Genomic DNA, 24,298 nt, shown 5'->3' with positions numbered 1-24,298 from the left:
AGGAATAGTAAGCAGAGAAAACAAATGGATGGAAACTTTTGGTTCCCACTTGTTCTCCACCACTCACTCTGTAAAACATTCACTGTTTTCGTAATTTGACTTTGCCATCATCACATGGTAGTCGGATGATGATCGAGGCAATTCTAAACCGTTGTTATTTTCGTGTTCAGAGATAGTGAGTGATTTGATGGAAATGGCGAGTCATTGAAGTAAATGCTTTAAACCATTTGGTCCCATTCATTCGTATTATTCTCGTATGGTCAGTTTTCTTCTCACACCATCGAGACCAATAAAATATACCAAATACGTACCCACCCCCACCAGATTCAATTGTCTATTGCCTTTTGTTTTCAGATATATAGACTTGTTCTAACGTTTTTATGTAAATAGTTTGCGATGGCATACCAGAAGCGCTGTGAACCAAATGTCTTGTGGCATTCCCTTTCCTTATTCTATATTTTAACACAATCGAATTCTTACTCCATGAATTATCTGAGAGGGATTTTATGTGACCTCTAAACATGTCAGAATTAGCATCCAAATTTCCATCAAGTTAAACAAAAGACAGAAGGATCCATGAGATAATGTAGTCCTAGAAACACAACGCCTGAAAATATGATGGGGTAGACATGGATGGAACACCATAGATCTGATTATTCACATTTGATCTGAGACTAACCAACAACAATAGCAATACCGAAGTCCATTCAACCGAGTGAGACTTCTCCCAAAGATTTATGATCATAGGTGTGCCAACTTGTGACTAACTTATCATTTTCAGAAATGGGGATTCATCGTTTCTTTTTTTCTAATTTTAGGGTGAGAGGGGTGGATCCTGCCAGCTTTATAATATCCAAAACACACCATATTCATGATCAACTTCTTAAAATTCCATTAGATGTTTGAGAAACCAAGAGAGGAAGTAGTGATTGGAAAAAAATATCGACTTCTATTTCAAGCAGTTTGAGCGACCATTGAAAGACTACTTCGTTGGCTAATGTGTGTGCGTGTTGTTCAATATGGTTATTGATGTGTCTGGATGTGTGTGCAAGCGTGTGTATGTGTTGCGCGCACGTATGTGTATGTATGTATATATGTGCGTGTTTAGAGCTTGCGTTCGTATATAATTATTTGCGCCTCTATCTCAGCTTTCTCAAAGCTAAAGATCAACTTTTCCCAGAATTTCAGTAATATGAGATATATTACGATAAATTTGAAAGTAGTTAAGTCAAAAGCTTCAGACGTTCTTATTCGAGTTCTCTTAACAATATTAAAATGCGTACGCACACACACACACACATGCACGCACGCACGCACGCACACACACACACACACACAAATAATGAGACACACCATTCCATAACATATCACATCACAGCACACACACACACACATATATAACGTGCAAACAGATTAAGACGCGTTTACGAGTGTAAATATGTATGTATACGTATATGATACATACAAATGTTGTGTATGTACACTAAAGTTCATACACATATGGCCAAATAAGAAAACTATATGTATATATACGTGTGTGTGTGTGAGAGAGAGAGAGAGAGAGAGAGAGAGAGAGTTTCTTATTTTAGTATATGTATATTAGCTTGTATGTATATATAAGTATATGTGTGCGCGCGAACGCACACCCACACACAATTATATGTGTATATGTGTGTGTGTGCGTGTGTGTGTGTGTGTGTTTGAAGAGATACACAGATATGCGCGCACGCACGCACGCACGCACACACACACACACACACACACACATATATATATATATATATACAACTAGCGACTGGGGGTGGGGAGCTACCAATGAATTAATAATTAGTTTTTCTAACCAACATGTGCTTCGAAATGTGACTGTCCTAATATAAGTGATTCACAACACAAACAACTAAGTTATAAAGAATAAGTGTTCGTATGCATGCGTATTTGGAGGGGGAAGTGATATTAGTTGGTTGCTTAGTGGTCCAGTGTTCGCTTCCCGTTTCAAGGTATTTTAGACAAGTGTTTTCTACCAAAGCTTGCGTAGATCCAAACCTTGAGTCAAACTATAGAAGACGAAAAGTATATGAAAGCTCGTTGAATTCACAATAATCTTGTTACGCTGATTCTGCCTAACGATTATATTAAAGGTGGAAATGACTGAGGAATATTCAACCATTTAGACTGAGTCGACTGTTGAGTCGGATTGAGCAACTCGAACATCCAATTTCAACCGCGGGATGATACTTTCAGTTATTTATTTATTTAAACCTTTGTGCTACCATATTTTTGTTGAAATATACTGCTGTTGTTTCAATTAATTTTCAAAATAATGAAAAATTTAGTAAAGATACTTCCCTTATTATTTAGGCCGGTGTGTTTGCAACAGACTAGTGGTTCTCAACCGTTTTTCACCTATGGACTCCTTTGAACCATGTTTCACTCAGATGGGTTCCCATACCCATTCAAGGTTTAAAATATCCTATTATATTTTTACAATTAAATATACCATAAGGAACTGTATAAAAGATATTTGATGTATTGTAGAAGCATAACCAATTTATTGCATATAAATTTTAACAATGAAAGCTACTATATGGACCCTGCTGGAGAACCAATGATGGACGCTTTCAAAATAAGAAGATTGGATCATGGAGCCGAAGGAGGTTTCAGGTGCGTAGATATTACAACGTTTAATCAATTTAAACGTTCGTGTTAAATGTGGTAAGCCATGACAGACTGGCGAAGGTATATAATAGCACTTATACAAAAGAATAAACTAAAACAAAAATATAACAGCTAGAAAGAATAAAAACAGAGAGAGAGGGAGAATAAAGACAGAGAGAGAGAGAAAGAGAGGGAGAAAGAAAGAGAGGGAGAGAGAGAGAGAGAGAGAGAAGTGATAATTAACAGTTACATGTTTTTGTTGTTATATCTTTTGGCAGTCTCCATGAATAAGAAAATCTAATTTACGTTTGGTGGAACTTTGGTAAATGAATAACGCCTCCAAACCTTAGTAACCTTTTAAAGACCATTTTAATAATATCTTTTCTCTGAAACAGGCAATTTTTGCATTGGAACACATAATGCCATATGATTTCTGTATCGTCTCTATAAGAGCATAAAATGATTTCATATAACCGGTCCGTGATAGAATAATAGTCCAAAAGCAGTATGGCTTGCTGTTTGAAGCCAACAAAGTCTTTGTTAAGCTTGCTCAGAATCTGGTACGCTTGATACATTGGATAGGACTGACTGAGATAATGGGGGGGATTAAAGTTCGATAATTTATCTCTTGATTCTTCTTTTATGCTTATTTCTCTATGCGAACCCATAGGAGTGAGTGAGTGAGTGAGTGAGTGAGTGAGTGAGTGCGTGCGTGCGTGCGTGCGTGCGTGCGTGTGTGCGTGCGTGCGTGCGTGTGAGTGTGTGTGTGTGTGTGTGTGTGTGTGTGTGTGTGTGTACACACGTGCTTTTCAACTGTGAATTTAAGTTGCACATTTTGAAGCTAGTTCAAACAGCCAGGCTGTTTGAATAAGCCTTGGGAGGCGAAATTTCAATTCAAAGTCAGCCCTTAGATAAATTAAACTAACTAATATTGATTCCTGTCATCGGTAAATATTCGTTGATATTTATCACTTAGCAACACTAACATAAGTTACACACACACACACACATATTGGAAAGGAGTGTAGTCGGATAACTTGATTCCACTTCTACAACACACATACGTATATACTTACATAAATAGATTTATGCATACACATACATACACACACACACACACACATATATATATATATATATATATATATATATACATACATACATACATACATGTATGTATGTATATATACACGTTTATATATATATATATATATATATATATATATATATATATATGTATATATATACATATATATATATATATATGTATATATATACATATATATATATATATATATATATATATATATACATATATATACATATATATATATATATATATATATATATATATATATATATATATATATATATATATACATTAAAGAGAGAGAAAGGAGGAGAGAAATAAAAAAAATATGTGGCATATACAGAAGGTTTCAACTTTATTAAATATTTATTCAAAGGGCGGTGAAGGATTGGCAGAAACGATACAGAATCTCTCTAATAATGCTTTTCGTGATTTCATTCCTTTCCGTTACGTTTTAAGGTTCAAATCCAGTTAGGGTCAAATTTGTCTTTCATCTCTAAATGGCTATGTACTAAAGTCGATTGCATTTAGCATAACCTTCCGTCAAAAATCTTTGGTTTTGGCGCCACTATAAGAAATCTTTATTTACTCACAACATCGAATTCCTTGCAAACAAATTAGTTACAAACGTACATACATGTATATATGTCGTTATATGGGTATGTAAGTGGGTGTATAAATATATAATTTATATGAATTACACATATGAATTTATAGATGGATACGTATTTATGCGTATGTGTACGTATACACACATATTCATACAAATAGATTATATAAGTATATAAAAAAATGTGTGTGAAGATATATTTACACACACGCACATAAACACTTACACACACACACACACACACACACACAGACACACACACACACACACACACACACACACACACATATATGTATATATATATATAACATAGCGGTTCGGTAAAGGAGTCTGATAGAATAAGTATCAAGCTTACAAAGAATAATGCCCACGGGCATATGGCGTAGTGGTTAAAAGCGCGGGCTACTAACCTCGAGATTACGAGTTCGATTCCAAGGAGTGACCTGAACAATACTAATAATGATAATAATAACATCGAAAAATACCTTAGGAATGAGAACCCAGATTCAAAATTTCCCCAAGACGCCTGAAGAAGGCTGGAGGGTATATCAGCGGAAACGTTGTGTTAACAACAAGGATGAGGACATATATCCGTCAAATGTAAATAAAGGAAATAATGTACATAATTCCTCATCTTTTAAATATAGACCTGAAAATATAAATATCATTAAAATAACATTAATATACATTTATAATTCTACCTATATGGTGGTTTATTCTTGCTGGATATTAATATTATTAATATTATTTTAATAATATTTATATTTTCATGCATATTTTTTCACTGATCTCGGTTCTGATTATAACTGGGGCTATCAGCCGAGTAAACAGGTAGAGATGTAGTGGATATTTTAAAATTTGGTCGTCCACAGTAGACTCAACTGAAGATAACCAATCAGATTTGCGCTCACGCACGTCATCTGAAGGGTTTGAAACTACTCAAGATACCACTCATATGTATCTAGAAATAAACACATGTCTATTAAATTATATTTATCCAAAATGCTATGTATTGAAATCGAAACCTGGACCTTGTGTTTCTGATGCAAACTTCTTAACCATTCGACTATACTGTATATATAAGACTTCATCATCCTGCATATAGTTATGTATTTATTTATTTGTACTTTTGTCTCTGATCGAGAGCAGATTTAACTTCTAATTGCAATCGACCGCGTGTCAGTCACAAAACTAGTATTTTATAATCACCAATGATCACCTGTTGTAAGTAGTAGCCTGCACCGCTCAATCAACATATTGATTAGTATTGATGAGTTCAGCTTCTTGTGCTGGGTAAGTTTCCATCTGTAGATTAACGCGTTTTATTCAAGGAACAACGTTCTCATCTGCTGAATCTCAAAGAAGATTGTAATTTCCAAATTTTAAACATTTTGTCAGTGAACGTAGGGCTTCATCAAGAGGCAGGCAAAGACAGAAACATAGTTTAGATATTGTTCAACAACACTACTAAACCAGGCAAATATTGCTACACAGTGTAAGACTATTTTTATATGTTGCACTTAGGCAAATTACATTTTAAACAAGGTTAGAATGCTCACTAGAGGAACAGAAATTTGGAGCAAAAATCTCATGGTGAATTAGACGATTCTCATATAGTATTGCACCACTTTATGCACACTCACACACACACATACTTACTTATCCGTGTATGTATGTAGGTATGTATATCTCGGTTTCAATTACCAATCATGTGGTAATGGCGTCCGTTAGATTAATGGCAATGATCACCAGACACATATTTACAGAGTAATATACAATATATAGAAACAGACTTCAGGATTTCTGTGAAAGACGGGACGAAGTAAATATGTATAACACATCATGAAACCACACGCTTGGTTAACGAAATCGGATTAAACGCCATAAACCCATTAATTTGACAACAATTTTAATGAGCATTTATAATTTTTGTCTTGTGACTTGATCAGTCTAAATGAATTTCACGCACACGCACATATACACATCCACACAAACACACGTGTGCACGCACGCACATACACACACACACATATAGTAGAGACGCAAGCATTCTCTATTGACAGACAATTCTTAAATGTAATAATGTAGATATTCTAGTTTATTTTACTTTATTTTATTTCATCCCATTCCATTTCCTTGGAAACTTTGAAGGCTCTCTGTAACTGTATTAAGATAAACTCCTTCATCTCTTCTGACTACCCTTATTGTTATTGCTAATATACTATTCTGTATGCTACTACAAACGTTATCGCCTTGTGTGTGTGTGTGTGTGTGTGTGTGTGTGTGTGTGTGTTTATGTGTGCGTGTGCGTGTGTGTGTGTGTGTGTGCGTGCGTGTGTGTGTTTATGTGTGTGTGTGCGTGTGTGTGTGTGTGTGTGTGTGTGTGTGTGTGTGTGTGTGTGTGTGTGTGTGTTATTATTATGAGATGCTTTGCAGTATCTGAGCCGGTTCTCTATTCTGATGGTAAGGCTTACAACAACTTGAGGCAAAGTTTGTATCGACATTCCGTTTCCTTCTCCGCTGGGATAGTAAAAATAAGCTCGAATTAACCGATCAACTTGTTTCGGCTTTTTGGGATTCGACAATTGTTCCCAAATCACTGAGAGACAAAGGTGATCACTTGTATATGAATACGAATAATATAAACGTCATCAGGTTACGCCGACCTTATTTACATAGCGATGTAAAGTTGGTCGTATGCATTAATTAACTGGAACAGTGACACGCCATCTATGAGGCTAAAACAAACTATGGGATGCAAATAATATTACAGTCATGTTTATAAAACATATGTTTAGTGCTGTTGTGAAAATAACCCCCGTGATTAAACAACAGTGCTTCATATATGTTGTGACAGTCCTCCAGTTTATACATATATGCATATATATGTATGTATGTATGTATGTATGTATGTATGTATTTGTGTGTATGTACATAAATACATATATGTATATTTTCTTTTTCTCTTTTTAATTTAAAGTAAATTTTTACCGGCCACCTGCTTGGTAGCAAGGTTGTGGCAGACAGCAACTTGTTTTGTTCATCACCCTTAGAGTTTTATTGTCCCAGATATCGCAATCATTTGCAGCGTATGAATTAAGGAGTTACATTCCCTACCCAACATTCCAAGTTCAGCCATACTTTGCGTGTTAGTATGTATATCATATTGCTCAAATAATTATAGATATGAAACTGGATTTGGTACTGGACTTGCACTCTTCTTATCAATGGCCCATAGATGTTCTCTTTCTCCTGACCACCTTGGTATCCAGAGGATAGCTGATTTCCATAACACAGCATATATTTTTATGGTCTCACACAACAATATATGACCGATTGTGTTGAAACGTAATGGCTGTTTTGATTTAAGTGCCACCAATATTCTTTTTGACTCACAGGTCTCAATGTCGTCAACTTTGTTAGCTGATATATAACGCCTCTGCAAATTTACTTCTTTTTACAATACAGCAAAGTGCTCAATAATTCCATATTGCATAATAATAATATAACCATAGTACGTATGCAAAAAGATGTTAGCAACCATTTTCTCAGCGATAAATACACATGAGCTTAAAAGATTTGTAGGTATGATGCAATATTAATAAATATATTTATTCCAGAGTATATGTTCCTGCATACTTTGTGTAAAAATATATCGGTCATGTTAAAGAGAGCAGAGCAAACCTGGTATTTATTACAACTGATTGTTGAATATACTATCTTTCTATTTTCTCGTTAGTATAACTAATATTATAAATATTGAATCGATTCCACGTTCCAGTGAGTGGTATAGTATTAATATCATTGGAGAACCAACTTACCTTAACCTCTATGTCTCCTCTAAGTTCAATAAAAAATCCACCAATTTCGTCCAATAGTTGCTTCGTCATTTCTGAACAATGGATCCTTAAAGCTGGAAGTGAAAAAATATTACCATTATTATTATTATCATTATTATTATTATTATTATTATCATTATTATTTTTGTTGTTGTTGTCGTCGTCGTCGTTGTTGTTGTTGTTATTCCGCTGAGGTCGACTTTGTTTTCCATCCTTTCGAAGTCGATAAATTAAGTACCAGGCTGTCTACTATAGGCCTTGAGCCTATAGTAGACAGGATTATGATTATTGTTGTTGTTATAGTTGTTGTTATAATTTAGTTGTTGCATTGTTGTATACGAGCTATTCAACGTCTCGCCCAGAGACCTCGAGTAACAGTTGGACGTTTTACTATGGACATTATTCATTATTAACATGAGATATTGAACGGGGAAATAGACCAGAATCTGAGAACTAAGACTGTTAAATTTGTAGTACTTCAGTTTTGAAAGAGTTTTCAGAGAATCAAATAGTTTCAAGTTCTCAGCGTTTTTCTTAGGATATGAGCAGTACCCATGCAAACAATATGTTGTAGCTCTGATACCTTGGGTTTCCTGGTATTTGGTCATAGTATTTAAGAGCACCATTTAAAATTGATCTCAAAGCTCAGATGATCACTGTTGCCGTTCTTAGATGGTACTTTTTTAAGACTCCTGTTTCGAGGTCCTTATATCTATTTAACTTTCCGAAAGTATTGCAGTCAACTGGGAATGGCATATCTATGAGCAGACATGTCAACGTGAATTTTTGCCACAATATCTGGTCTAATGACCTGTAGAGCCAATCGATCAGTTTGATAACTAAAGTTCCAAAGAATGGTGATATCCTTACTTTCTACTAAGTTGGCAGGCTTATGTAACCACCAGTTCTTCTCATATGGGAGTCCAGACTTATGGCATATAATCCAGCGCACATTACCGGCCACGACTATCGTGGCGATTAATGTATTCATTCGAGGCTAACATAAAGCATTCAGAGATGAGGTGGTCAATTATTTCTCTGACTGCACCACAGAAACGGTAGGCAAGATCAGTATCATTTTTAGAATTCTTCTTTGGTAGTTTCTGATGGGCAGACGCTGATCCTGAGCTATTATAATGAAGCCTTCTGTCTCTGATTGCAGTCGAGATGCAATCCTTATCATTATTATTATTATTATTATTATTATTATTATTATTATTATTATTATTGAGTGAGAGAGCAGTGCATGTCATCAAAGTGACACTGGGGTAAAATATACGAAGCCCATTATGCCCATCATGACTACCCGTCTGATAAGGGTACACCAGGCACATACATCACAACCACATGTGCGCGACATGGTGATCGCATATCAAGATAAACAGCGCATGACCTCGGAGGTGGGACCGAGTTAGAATTTTATTCAGATTGAGTAGCCCATTCCGCTCAAAAGGTCCCTGAATAAGGTTTGTTTAAGGATGTTGAGCAAAACACCCATGTTTCCAAAGGTGAATTATTCAAACTCTAAAGAATTTCTCTCAACACATGGCTATGATGCTCTCCTACTACTTCTGCTCATGATCAGAGATGCACATATCGTCAGCCACCAAGGAACATGCTCAACCGATTAAGGTCAAACAACTGACAAGCAAATCTATGGTACTGAGCAGAATATTTGCTGTAGCCCATCTTTTTATACCAAGACAAAACAATGTACATGATAACACTTCCAATCAATCAAGATCAGAAGCCATGAGAACTACTGCCTGGTACTGCATCAGGGCATAAGGTAATAATAATAATTATTATTATTATTATTACAAATGGTTTGCACAGTACATGACAACCGGATCTTCTACTGAATGTCGAATCTCAACAAGGATATTAGCATGAGTTCGCTGAAAATATTTGCTGTGACCACAAAACAGTTTCTTGATGGAAGCAATTCGTGTTTCGAGATTTGTTCGTTCAAGATACACTCCCAATTTCAGTGATATCAATATTGCTCTCTTGGAATGCATTCGTGCCTGATACTTTTGAGGACTACAATATCAGGCCTGCAATGTTCAAATCAGCGTTCATTTTAAATAGTGAAGAACCAAAATATCTTAAGTTTATTTCTGTCACCAAAGACACTTCCGGAATATGTTGGTACCACTTATCAGATACTTGATTCTATATTTTTAATGTTAGTGACTACTGAAGGTACAGACAGCTGTTGTCATGTCTTCTTGTAAACTCCTTTTACGTTAGCTTTTTGCAAACTCTCATTATGTAGGAAACACTTTCTGCAATGATTTCACAAAATCAGTACGTCTTACTTTCAGTAAGATTATATATAGCTCTGCTCACCGATTTAGCATCCAAAATTTCATCTTGGGCTATCAGCAGCAGCACCAGTCTTTCGTTCTCTCTCTCTCTCTCTCTCTCTCTCTCTCTCTCTCTCTCTCTCTCTCTCTCTCTCTCTCTTTCTCTCTTCCTCTTTCTCTTATGGAAAGCCAATCCCAAGACATTTATGCTTTTAACTCTGGTGCTTGTTGCTCAAATTGGCCATGCAATAACTTTCCAACTTATGGTCGTCTTATATCCACAGAAATTCGCATCTTAAAAACACTACTTCCAAGTTCTCCCTTTTCTTAGTCCATTTCTGTTGAAACACACCGAAAACGCTGTCACAATATACCAGTTATTACTAAATGATCCGCATCTTATTCTCTACACATTCAATCATACTTAACAGATCTCACTCTTTCTTCAACAATGAGTTACATATATAACCGATTTTCATTTTCACGTTTTTCATGTTTTACGGTCCATCTAATCAACCTCAAGCTTAGTATATTTGAAGGCACCACCACTGTACCGTATCACTGGGCCATATCAGTGAGACCCTATTGTATGTGTATCATAGACAATGCCTCACTAAGGTGGCTTCTTCCAGTCCAATTTTCTGTAAATAACTATGACAGTTAGTCTTACCTTCTCCAGTAGATTCCATTCTGGACGCTGTATTCACAGTGTCTCCGATCAAACAATATCTCGGCATCTTGATACCAACTACACCAGCGACACATGGACCTTTAAAATTAGAATAAAAATTCATCCATTATTTTGAAATGATATAACAAGCGCAATAAACGAAGAAAAACTTAACGTAATCTTCATTTCGTCATTGATTCATTGTTATTATTATGTTTAACCTCGAGTTCTGAATCAATAGATTATGATCAACGGTATTCCATCCGTCTAATTTCGCATTCACATCAAGCAGTAATAAAGACCGTGTTATCTGGTGTGTTCTTTCTTTTGAATAACAGCAAAGTGTTTTGAGGAAAATATGTCTGATAATTCTCGCAAGTTGAACGATCACAAAGAAGCACCTTTGTGGTGCCATAGTAACAGAATTAGCACCGAAGTAGTCATCTTTAGAAAGAGTTTAATGGAAATATACTTTTCCTGATTATTAATTAGGCCAGCCTCAGATAACAACTAGAAGTGTAGCAATATGAATCCTATGCATACACATACACACACACACACATATCTACATACATACACATAATGGATATACATATATACATAGGGTTTAGAAGTTCACTTTCTAACCACGTAGTCTTTGGGTTCAGTCCTCGGGCAAGTGTCCTCTACTATAGCTAGCCTCCCCAACCAACCAACCAATGACTTGCGAGTGAATTTGGTAAAGACCACCATATACAGTGTGTGTGTGTGTGTGTGTGTGTGTGTGTGTGTGTGTGTGTGTGTGTGTTTGGCTCTCCACTACTTGACAACCGGTGTTTGTTCGTTAATGTCTCCGTAACTTAGCGGTCGTGTAAAAGCCACTGGTAGTACTTCTAATAAGTAGTGGGATCTATTTTTTGCTAGACTAAGGCAGCTTTCCATCTTAGGCACAGTTCAATGATTGAAACAAATGAGAGAACACAAGAGTATATAGTCACAACTAAAACGTAAATTTTGACGTGTGTGTGTGTGTGTGTGTGTGTGTGTGTGTGTGTGTGTGTGTGTGTGTCTGTGTGTGTGTGTGTGTCTGTGTGCTATCTGTCTATTGTCTGTCTGTGCGTACGTTTGTGCGTACTGTGTGTATGTCTAACGTTCGTGAGCGCTGTGTGTATGTGTGTGTGCATGAGAGAGAGAGAGAGAGAGAGAGAGAGAGAGAGAGCACAACTATGCAGATACGCGTGCGCAACTGTATGCATAAAAGTAACATTGTCTGTATTTTATCTGATGTACCAATACGCTAAGGTGTTGATTGTTATATTCTGAACGTTTGTTTCAAAAATATAATTATATTAAAAAATATATATATCTAACAAGAAGAAAGTCGAAATATCCAAATGGAACAAAAGAAATGAAATCTTTGACAAAATTATTCACAGTGTTTTAATCAAACTAACAAAGAAATAATCAAATGAGATAAAGAAATTCAAAAGAAAAAATATGGGTTTGGATAGGCAGATATTACTTGACAAGGCAAGAACCAAAATAACAGGAAAACAAAATGGCAGGGTAGTGTTAAGGGTATGCATATATATATACATACATATATACATGCATACATATGTATATACATACATGTATATATATATATATATATATATATATATATATATATACATGCATACATATATATATATATATATACATGTATATATATATATATATATATATATATATATATATATATATATATATATATACATGCATACATATATATATATATATACATACATGTATATATATATATATACATACATGTATATATATATATATATATATATATATATATATACATGCATACATATATATATATATATACATATATATATATATATATATATATATATATACATGCATACATATATATATATATATACATATATATATATATATATATATATATACATATATATATATATATATATATATATATATATATATATATATATATATATATATATATATATATATATATACATATATATATATATATATATATATATATATATATACATGCATACATATATATATATATATATATATATATACATATATATACATACATATATATATCATTATATATATATATATATGTATATATATATATATTATTCCTTTCTATTTTACTTCATTTTATTTTATGCATCGGCGCTCAGCAGATAATTAAGTTGCTGGTGTCAGATTGACATTACAGACATGTGACACGATTCTTTTTTTAGTTTTTTAATTTATTTATTCATTTATTTTCCAATTTGTCGTTCAGTGAGTACAGAACTGTGGCGTCTTGGAAGTCACAGTTGAGGTGGACCGGAAGTTTACTGCATTCGTCATTAACAGGTTGATGATAAGGGACAAGGAGGGAGGTGAGTGTTATAATAGTTTTATTATCCTTCATAAATGCTGGAAAAATGAAGAAGAAAGATACGGTAACGTTACTCTGAAGGAAGGGGGTTGAATATAATAAACACCGCTATTTCGCAGGCGAACATGATTTTGCCAGGCATTTCTTGTAATTAATCTATTTCACATTCCGATGTTCATGCAACCTTTACGCACTCTCTTGACCCAAGAGAGAATTGTGGTGAGACGTGATAAAAGAAATTTATGTAAAGAAAAAGGCACACACGCACACAGAGGGATGGAGAGAGAGAGGAGGAGGAGGAGAGATGGAAAGTGAGAGAAGGAGGTAACTCAATACAACTCTGGAAAGTAATATATAAACACGTTGTTAGGTATCTTGACATAGTAGTGTTAAATAGAGCTGTAATACAGAATGTTAATATAATTATTACTTCAAACGATTGAAGACTGAAACGGTAAAATGCCGGACTAAATGCCCCGCACTATTTACTGTACCTCAGCCAAAGCCGAACTTACCACACTCCAACATACATCACACAGTGTACCTAATGTCCAACATTTCCCCACCTTACCCAACTCCGAACATTTTAGTACTTCAAGTCGGTCAATAGGACGGAAATCCGCTAAATTTGTTTTCTTTTACTTTGTTTTTTTTTTTGTTTTTTTTCGTCCAAGCAGATGTGTTTCCTCTCTGAACCATCCATGAGTGCTAAGCTGATAGCGAAAACCATCCGCTCTGGAACAGCACTCCACGTCCCTCAAGCCACTGGACCCCAGGTTCTTAAATCTCACATGGGATCTTGTTCAAAACGGGGGGCACCAGTTTTCATTTATGTTTTATGTAGTGTTTTTGGTACCGAAAGACTTTCAAACCTCGTATACTTATCTATTTTGTGTTATAGAACAGAAAAAAATTTTTGTATTTCATGTAAAAAATTGATAATTTCAACCAATCACTGACAAGTATTCAGCTGTTTACAGTTACTCCTAAGCGGTGTAAAGCGTAATCTCCATTACTTCTGACATTTTGCAGAGAGGCAACACACGTGTGTTCGTTTTCCCTAACCCTAACCCTAATTGACTTGCTCCTTCCCTCAAAAACCAGGCCTTGTGCCTATAATAGAAAGGTTTATTAGCTACTGCCAATATGCTTCAGCCATTTTTTGACAAGGAAATAATAATTTTATCACCGCCAGAATCGTTTGAGAATCGTTTGTTTACGTAGTCAGCACTTAATTTTTACGGCTGAATGGACGTCAGTCGTTGGTTGAAATTACAGAAATACGACAACTTTAACATGAAATAACTTGCGATGTACGTTTTTTTTTGTTAAGAAGACTAAGAGAAAAAGATGTTTTATATGACACATTCTACCAGTGTCCCAAGTTTCAAAGTATTTCAAAGTGTTTCGTTAAGAAAATACTGGTGCCCCCGTTTTGAACAAGATCCCTCACATGTTGTTCACCAACAGCTGCTCCGTTGCAACTAATACTACAAAGAATACTGACAATGACACTCATTTGAGTCGTCTACATTCACCAATTGTGAAGCTTACCCATCATGCAATCTGTCTGTTTCTTAGGTCTTTGGTGTTTGGTGGGGTTCTTCTTCTTCTTCTTCTTCTTATTATTATTATTATTGCTTGTGAGTCTAGAAGAAGAACATTACCCATGATTTTTAAAAGACCGGTGAGCTTTGATGCCATTAACGTTTTGTTTAAACTATTGCAGATCAACACCTGTCGAAAGGACATGTGCAAGAGGAAGATCCCAAAGGGCCGATGTTCTGGGGAGAGTAAACTGGGCATAATGGTTAGTGCGTAGCCTTGTTGGTTGGATGTACCAAGAGTAACGAGAGGTGGAAAGACAAGAATATCGAGGGTGCATGAGTCGTGGAGGCACGAGGCCAGCAAATGATACCTGCAAAACAACCGTTGTGGAGTCAAACGATACTTCTGCGAATCATATATATAACTTGCAAGCTTTCTCGCCTCCAAAATTGCAGTGAGGTCTTCTAAACTACGAAGAAAGTCTACAATTTGCGGAATCATCCTAATAAGCATTCCTCGTTCAACATGGCCCTGTTAGTAGTATGACCATTGATAAAACCTCTACGTAAGCTACTCGAGTTGCTTCCAATTTCGTATTAAATGTGTGGATTTATAACTTATCTTTCTTTTATAGATGTTATATCTAGTTTTCGCAGCTCTTTCAGCTCAAATCTTATTTAAATTTGAAACCCTAAATGCTGAAATAAATATTGCAAGACATTTTGTCTGATTCTACCAAAATTGATTATAAGATTACTTTTTTTTTTCTTTTTTTTTTGGTGGGTGGGGGAGACTGCCTATAAAAATTCTTATGTTTATGATTTTGTAACGATAATGTAATTATGGAGATAACTGTGATGTAGATATAAGAATCTTTTAAGATTTGTTGCTTTAAAGTAAACCATTACCGTGTGTTTGAAGCATCTTCAGAAATAAGAACTTATTCATCATATGCATTTGAGCAATATATGTGGTTTAAGAAAACTGGGTAGACTAGTTTAGAAATTCAACGAATCTACCTCCTTCAAGTTGGAACTCACTGAACATGCCGTCTGGGTCAATTTTCTACAACTATTAACAGTTCCATAATGATTTCTTTAAAGTATGCATTGTTTCCAATCAGCCTTGGAAACAAGAATTGGAAACAGAATTATGCATAAAAGCATTCCAAACGTGACCATTCAGTCTGTTTTCTATTTTCTTTTTATTTTCAATCACAGACTATATAATCTAATGTGTCCGTCATCATGTAAGACTGTAGGATATGATTTCAGGATTATTTGGTTGTTATTTCGAAAACTTTTGACAGAAAGTGTGTGCATTGATTTTTGAAACTTTATAAAATACTGACTGACAAAATGTATAAGCTATACAGTATGTGTGTGTATATTTGTCGATCATTTAGCATCATAATATATACACACACATGCGTAAGTGCAGTATGTATTGTAAAGAATATATGTATTATATAATATATATAATAAATAATATATATGTACATATATATACATACATATATGTATGTATATATATATATATATATATATATATATATATATATGTATGTGTTTATACATATATACATATATACATACATATATATATATATATATATATATATATATATATGTATGTATGTGTTTATACATATATACATATATACATACATACATATATATATATATATGTATGTATGTGTTTATACATATATACATATATACATACATATATATATATATATATATATGTATGTATGTGTTTATACATATATACATATATACATACATATATATATATATATATATATATATATATATATATATATGTATGTATGTGTTTATACATATATACATATATACATACATATATATATATATATATATATATATATATATATATGTATGTGTTTATACATATATACATATATACATACATATATATATATATATATATATATATATATATATGTATGTGTTTATACATATATACATATATACATACATATATATATATATATATATATATATATATATATGTATGTGTTTATACATATATACATATATACAACAGTTAACGTGGATGCAGAGGGTACAGAGTCAACGCCACACGAACCATTGTCCAAGACCACCACAGATGATGGATCAGGGATGGCCACCGCTAACACCAGGAACCCCTGCACAGATATCACACCCATATTCCTACTGAATATCCGGGGCCTATTACGAACAGGCGGCAAAGACAAGTTCCTATACTTGAAAGACCTAGTAACATGCAATCAAGCAATATGCATGGTGCTTACCGAAACGCATCTAACACCTAATATAGCAGATGCGGAGATAAATATACCAGAGTATGCCGTACTCCGAACAGACAGAAGGGATAGAAGTCATGGGGGAGTTGCAATGTACATCCGAGAAGATGTCACACCCCTACTACTACTATCACACTCAAACTCTGTATGTGATACTTTAATAGTACACATAAAACAAATTGATGTAGTTGTATGCTCAACATACCGTCCACCAAATACCGCAAAGCAGGAAGGTAAATTTGAGGACAGCCTCAGACGCATAGAAGAGGTCCTGACAAATCTGGACCAACACATCAATATACTTTTCCTAGGCGACTTTAACCTCCCAAATGTTAAATGGCCTGAAGGTCACATCCTCTCTGGGATGTCACTGCATGAACAAAGCCAGGCAAAATCATTGCTAGAACTATCCAACATGCTGTTCATGGAACAAGTGATACTCCAACCAACCAGGGGAAGCAATATTTTAGATCTCTGCTTCACAAACAATGTGAGCCTAATCCATAATGTGAAAATAACGCCCACGTCTCTCTCAGATCATAACATTATAGAATTAACTATGTATGGTCCTAGACAACCCACTGACACCCACCCCACCAGGAGGACTCAAGCAATATCCAACCTGAATTTCCACGGGGCGGACTGGAAGTCAATTCGCAGAGAGATTCGAAATCAAAACTGGCATGACAGCCTTTCTATACAAGACAATGACCTCAAACTAAGTCATTTTATGTCAACCATACAAGACATATGCACCAAATACGTGCCATATAGAAAGACCAGCAAACATGCCAATAGAATTCCTAGAGATAGGAAAATCCTTATGAGACACAGAACAAAGGTCTCAAACCAGTTAAATAGAGAACTGGAGGATAGGAAAAGGGCTAAATTAAAACTAACACTGTTAGAAATAGAAAACAAAATTAAACTCTCCCATGAAAAGGAGAGAGCAGAGAAGGAAAAGAGAGCAGTAGAAAGCATAAAAACAAACCCCAAGGCTTTCTATAGATTTGCAAAGGAGACTGCTACGGTGCAGTATAAGATAGGACCCCTGTTCCTGCCTAATGGCTCACTGACTGCAGATCCCACATGGATAAGTGAAGTGCTCAGTACACAATTCAAGAGTGTCTTCACCTCTCCTCTGAGTCACATGCAGATAAAGAACCCAGCTGATTTCTTTGACAATAGCACTCAGCAGAAGGGGACTGCATCCATTACCTACATCGACATTGAAGAGGAAGATGTGATAGCTGCCATAAATGAAATGAGCTTAAATTCGGCAACTGGCCCCGATGGTTTCCCAGCTGTCCTCTTAAAGTCGTGTAAACAAGAATTAGCAGGACCACTCCGGATACTCTTCCAGAGTTTCCTTGCAAATGGTAAACTTCCCAAAAAGCTGAAGGAAGGTACCATATGTCCTATCCATAAAGGTGGAAGCAGAGCAGAGGCTGGAAACTACAGGCCCATCTCTCTGACTTCACATATTAGCAAAGTCATGGAACGAATTGTCAGAAGGAGATTGATTGCGTTCCTAGAAGAAAATGACTTGCTGAATGAGACCCAGCATGGTTTCCGTCCAGGTAAAAGCTGCCTCACGCAGCTCTTGCAGCATTATGACTGGGTCCTGAAGCAGCTACTTGACCATTCAAATGTTGATGTGATATATCTCGACTTTGCAAAAGCCTTTGACAAAGTTGATCATGGCTTGATATGTCACAAGCTGCGAAACCTTGGCATAGCTGGTAAATTAGGAGAGTGGCTGCATGACTTCCTGAATGGTAGAAGTCAGACAGTTGCAGCCAATGGAGAACTATCTAGGGAAACAGAAATATTGAGCGGTGTTCCACAGGGAACTGTTCTGGGGCCACTACTGTTCATAGTGGCCCTTCTGGACATGCCCACGGTCACGCGGAGAGCCACTGTCACTAGCTATGCTGATGACACAAAGATATCTCAGGCAATAAAGAATCCTGATGATATTGTAAGCCTGCAGAATGGCCTAAATGCAATATATGAGTGGGCAGAGCAAAATAATATGCAGTTCAATGCAAAAAAATTTCAAGTACTGCGCTACAAGACCACAAGTACCTCCCAACTGGCATACACAGGGCCTGGAGGTACTGCAATCCCAGAACAACAAACAGTTAGAGATCTGGGCATCAACATGTGTAGTGATGCATCATTTCACATGCACATTATCAAGTTGACAGCAAGGTGCAGACAACTGGCGGGGTAGATACTGAGGACTTTCCGTACAAGGGATCAAAAAGTCATGTTGATTCTATGGAAGACATTTGTTCTGAGCCGCCTAGACTATTGCTCTCAGTTGTGGTCACCACACAGTGTTAAGCGGACAGCAGAACTCGAGGCAATTCAGCGGCACTATACAAAAAAGATCGCCACAGTCCAACAGATGAACTACAGGGAGCGACTGAAGGCACTAGGTCTCTACTCCCTGGAGCGCAGGCGGGAGAGATATGTAATAATATACATATGGAAAATACTGGAAGGACTGGTGCCAAACTTTGGTATCAAGTACTACAGGAATGCCCGCACGGGTCGCCACTGCATGGTGCCAAAGGTACCGTCCACTGCATCTCACATAAGAACGAGATACTGCAGCAGCCTCGGTTTCAGAGGACCTCAGCTCTTCAATGCCCTGCCAAAACATTTGAGAGACATGCAAGACATGGATGCGGAGGTCTTCAAGACAAAACTTGACGCTTTCCTCTCCACGATACTAGACGAACCAATGGCTCGTAATGAGACGCAGTTTAGGGCAGCTGTGTCAAATTCTCTTATACACCAGATGTGCCATCAAAACTCTTGATTGGACCATGTCAGGTGGGGGAGAAGAGCCATGCAAAGAACGTGAAAATCACGGTGGTGCACCAGCATGACCGCAGCCACTTGGCTGAAACACATAAATAAATAAAATACATACATATATATATATATATATATATATATATATATATATATATATATATATATATATATATATATATATATATATGTATATGTTTATACATATATACATATATACATACATATATATATATATATATATATATATATATATATATATATATATATGTATGTGTTTATACATATATACATATATACATACATATATATATATATATATATATATATATATATATATATATATATATATATATACTCTTTACTTGTTTCAGTCATATATATGCACATATATATATACATACATATATAAACATATATATATACATATATATATTCACACACACACACACACACATATATATATATATGTATATATATATGTGTGTGTTTATATATATATATATATATATATATATATATATATATATATATATAATGGAATAAATTCTCCAGCTGTAATACGTAAACTGGAAGTATTAAAAATTGTTTTATAGTTGTTTAATGACTGCCTAAATTGCTTATGTAGGTTAACGGGCAAGAAGATTAATCTTCTATTACTGCATCAATTTATATAATATTTTATTGAGGTAAAACTTTATATCGCACATTTGAAGCTAAAAGTATTGTAATATTGCATATATATTTACGAGTTTTTAAGCAAATTTCTCTTAGTGTAAAAGTTATAAGAATATTAGAAATATTGAACAATAAAATTTTGATTATAACAAGCAATAAACCTTAGCTGCATATATATCTTTTTGTATATATTTAATATGTAGAGGGGCGTATGAATGTGGTGTTTATATGTATATATAGATATGTATTACGATTTTTAACATTGGCACAAGAGAATGAGAAGAGAGTTGATTAAAATGACACACTACCTGACTGACATTTGTTTTAACAAAATTTCGTGTGTAATAAAAGGCAAAAATCGGCCACGGCTTGAACCGGCTGGATTTTAACTCAAAACATAGCGACGTCAATAAATACCAGATAACATTTAGCCCAGCACATAAGATTAGACATTTTGGAGAGATGGTCTAATGTAATGAATCGACTATAACACTGGTACTTATTTGTTTATAGGCGGCGAGTATTAGCGAAGTAGGATAGGTCGACAGTAGATTTCTTGGCGGTAATTCTCGTGACTATTTGTCCTATTAATTCACATACTGCGAGGACAAAGATGTTCTTCTTTCTCCCAGCCCTGAGATCGCTAAATAAAGTAACTGCTCTCTTCTGGATCAATTCTTCTCTCTCTCTCTCTCTCTCTCTCTCTCTCTCTCTCTCTCTCTCTCTGTCTAAGAAGAAGAAGAAGAAGAAGAAGAAGAAGAAGAAGAAGAAGAAGAAGAAGAAGAAGAAGAAGAAGAAGAAGAAATCAGCTGTTGTCAGACCAAGAAAATAAGTGCTTTGCCAAGTCTAAAAATGCTCTAGACGCACCGTATATCACGACCCACGACTCCATCAAGGAATTAAAGATCTACGACAAGGCAAGCACCCCATTTTATTGTTCTCAGAATAAAGAAATATAATTATTAACCCTGGCGAGAATTGATGTCAAGACTTCATCTGCACATCACCCCTCAAAAATATATAATATCTGCAATTTTAATCAATAAACTTGATTGTATCAGAGAATAATCTTTATGAGTATAATTAGTGCACATCATTTATGGCGGTTAATAGGTAAATCCATTTGAGAGTCTAATGGCATATATTGCGGTATTGATTTTGGTTTCTGGCGTGAGGAGTTGAAATCTTCCCGAGGACGACTTTGCCTCTCGGAATCGATAAAATAACAGATATGTACAGTAGGTTTATGAGATTATGAGAGCGATTATTAGCCAGTTAGAGCATCCGACGTGATACGTTGTGGTACCTGTTATTGTTTTTGCCGTGTTGGATGCAAAATCCATCAATGAATCAACTCCGGCAGCTGGCTACGTCTAATCACACAATCATGGGACTATGACTGGTATAGCCCTATTGGAATCGGATTAGAGGGTGATTGAGGCAATGAGCTATCACAGTCAAATGATGATGAGATGTAGATACATAAATGTAACTTGAAGTTTTAATAAATTTGACCTTTTTCAGACAGATGGAAAAAAAAACGAATGAATTTATCTTACAACCCAATAGAAAAGATCCATCCAGCTGATTAGCATAAATCACAAACATTCCTCTTACCCACAAGCATGCTGACTCCTCTTTCTCTCTCTCTCTACCGTTTCTAACATAGTATAATGGCCTCTGCTTCTCGGATTATTGAGCCGATTTCACCTCAACTTAGATACTCCCGACCCACCCGTCTCCTCTCATCACCCTTATTAAATCCAAGCGTCCAGGCCCCCGGAATAATCAAAGTGTTCAGTCCTTACTTTCCAGAACGTATGTTTCTTGAAATTACTGCCATCTCTGCTTATGTCTTTCCTTTATGTCTTTGCAAAGGTTCGCGTAAAACATTAATGGCATTAATCTTATGGACGCCATAAGCATTGATTCTTCCAAACTGAGCAAGTAAAAGTTATTTTTAAACTAATGTAAATATTTCTTTCGCGGAATAGAATTATACTTAAGAACTATTGCATGTTCACATATTTTGCATTTTAAATTATCCAGATATTTATTTGGCGGGCTTCAGAATTACTCTCAACAATTTGTGCTGAATCCTTTATTCAGTTAATGGTGTTTGTTTCTCTATGTATAAAAGCGTTAATTTTAACTATATGTGTGTCAGAGTGTGCGCATGTGTGTGTGTGTGTCTTTCCTTGCCCACCTCCAACACCGGATAGAATCGTAGGCGTACCATCGTAACATAAGGCGTACCTTAAACATTTTAAACCTTGCAGTTCATGCATGTGCGTGTGTGTGGAATATATATATATATATATATATATATATATATATATATATATATATACATAAATACATACAAACACAGTAATGCTTGATGTAGCCATGATACTTTACGATGCTGCTGAGATTGCAGTCTCTACCATGATGATATCAGTAGTGTGAAATATCATCCTTGTAGTAAAATATCGAGAAATTGCAGTATATTAATTTAAATGCGAACGACCTGCACTTATTTTTAAAAACTTAATGAAGTTAGTATGCACATATCCTGCTGTTTCTCCGACAAACGAACTTGTAAACGTTCTGTTCGTTATCACAATTGCACATTAAAAAATGGGGCTTCAAAACTAGAATATATTACATACAGAACAACATCAACACACATATATTTACCAATCGGAAAAGTAATATAATGTGATATAATCTGCCATTTAGTCTAAACGTTCGTTCTAATTTTACAATGTTTACAAAAAGAATTTCTCCACATAAAAACTTTCAAAGAAATAAAGACAAAGTGAATTATAATAGCACCGAAATTTTCGCTGCTTCTTTATTTGCTGTTGGGCTTATGGAAAGCATTATTTTCACCTGCTTAGTTCAAGTAAATTTCGTCTTAAATAATTAGTATCTGCATCTGTTTCGATGCCTAGATTATTAAATGACAAGGCAAGGTTCGTTTGGATAGTATCTAAAATATCGTTATCACAACAGCGAATAACTACTATATCATCGTATCGAAATGACAGAATACTGTGGTTGAGGAACCAGTATTTCAGGAGGTCTAATACGTATAAGCTGACCAAATCAATTACATTCCTATCGAGGCGTCCCACATGCAATCTGTTTCACATTCTTTCTTTTTTATTATTACTGAAGTCGACCTGTTGTTGAAAAGCGAGGTCATGCGCGTATGTATAATCAGTTTTATTTAACACCTTTTGAGTTTGACGAATTTATGTGCGAAATGTTGAGTTTTAATTAACAGGGATAACGACATTGAGGGGAGGGGGAAAATCTACAGTATCAAATATGTGAAATTAGCTCTTGCTTTATTTGTTATATATTTGAACCAGGGTGC

General features: G+C 35.2%; 1 protein-coding gene across 1 annotated transcript in view; it reads right to left on the bottom strand.

Moving 5' to 3' along the window:
- LOC106878135 (atrial natriuretic peptide receptor 1) overlaps nucleotides 1-24,298 on the bottom strand; it is a 244,214-nt gene that overhangs the window by 60,489 nt on the left and 159,427 nt on the right. The window contains exons 21-22 of the mRNA XM_089355548.1: nucleotides 11,174-11,272; nucleotides 8,177-8,268 (exon numbers count right to left, since the gene is read on the bottom strand). Of these exons, the coding sequence (XP_089211674.1) occupies nucleotides 8,177-8,268; nucleotides 11,174-11,272 (191 nt within the window). The remainder of the gene's footprint in view (nucleotides 1-8,176; nucleotides 8,269-11,173; nucleotides 11,273-24,298) is intronic.

Source organism: Octopus bimaculoides, chromosome 7 (genome assembly GCF_046866305.1).
Source record: "Octopus bimaculoides isolate indiv1 chromosome 7, ASM4686630v1, whole genome shotgun sequence".
Lineage (NCBI taxonomy): Eukaryota > Metazoa > Mollusca > Cephalopoda > Octopoda > Octopodidae > Octopus > Octopus bimaculoides.
Note: the sequence above shows the minus strand (reverse complement) of the source record. Positions and strands in the feature narration are given on the sequence as shown.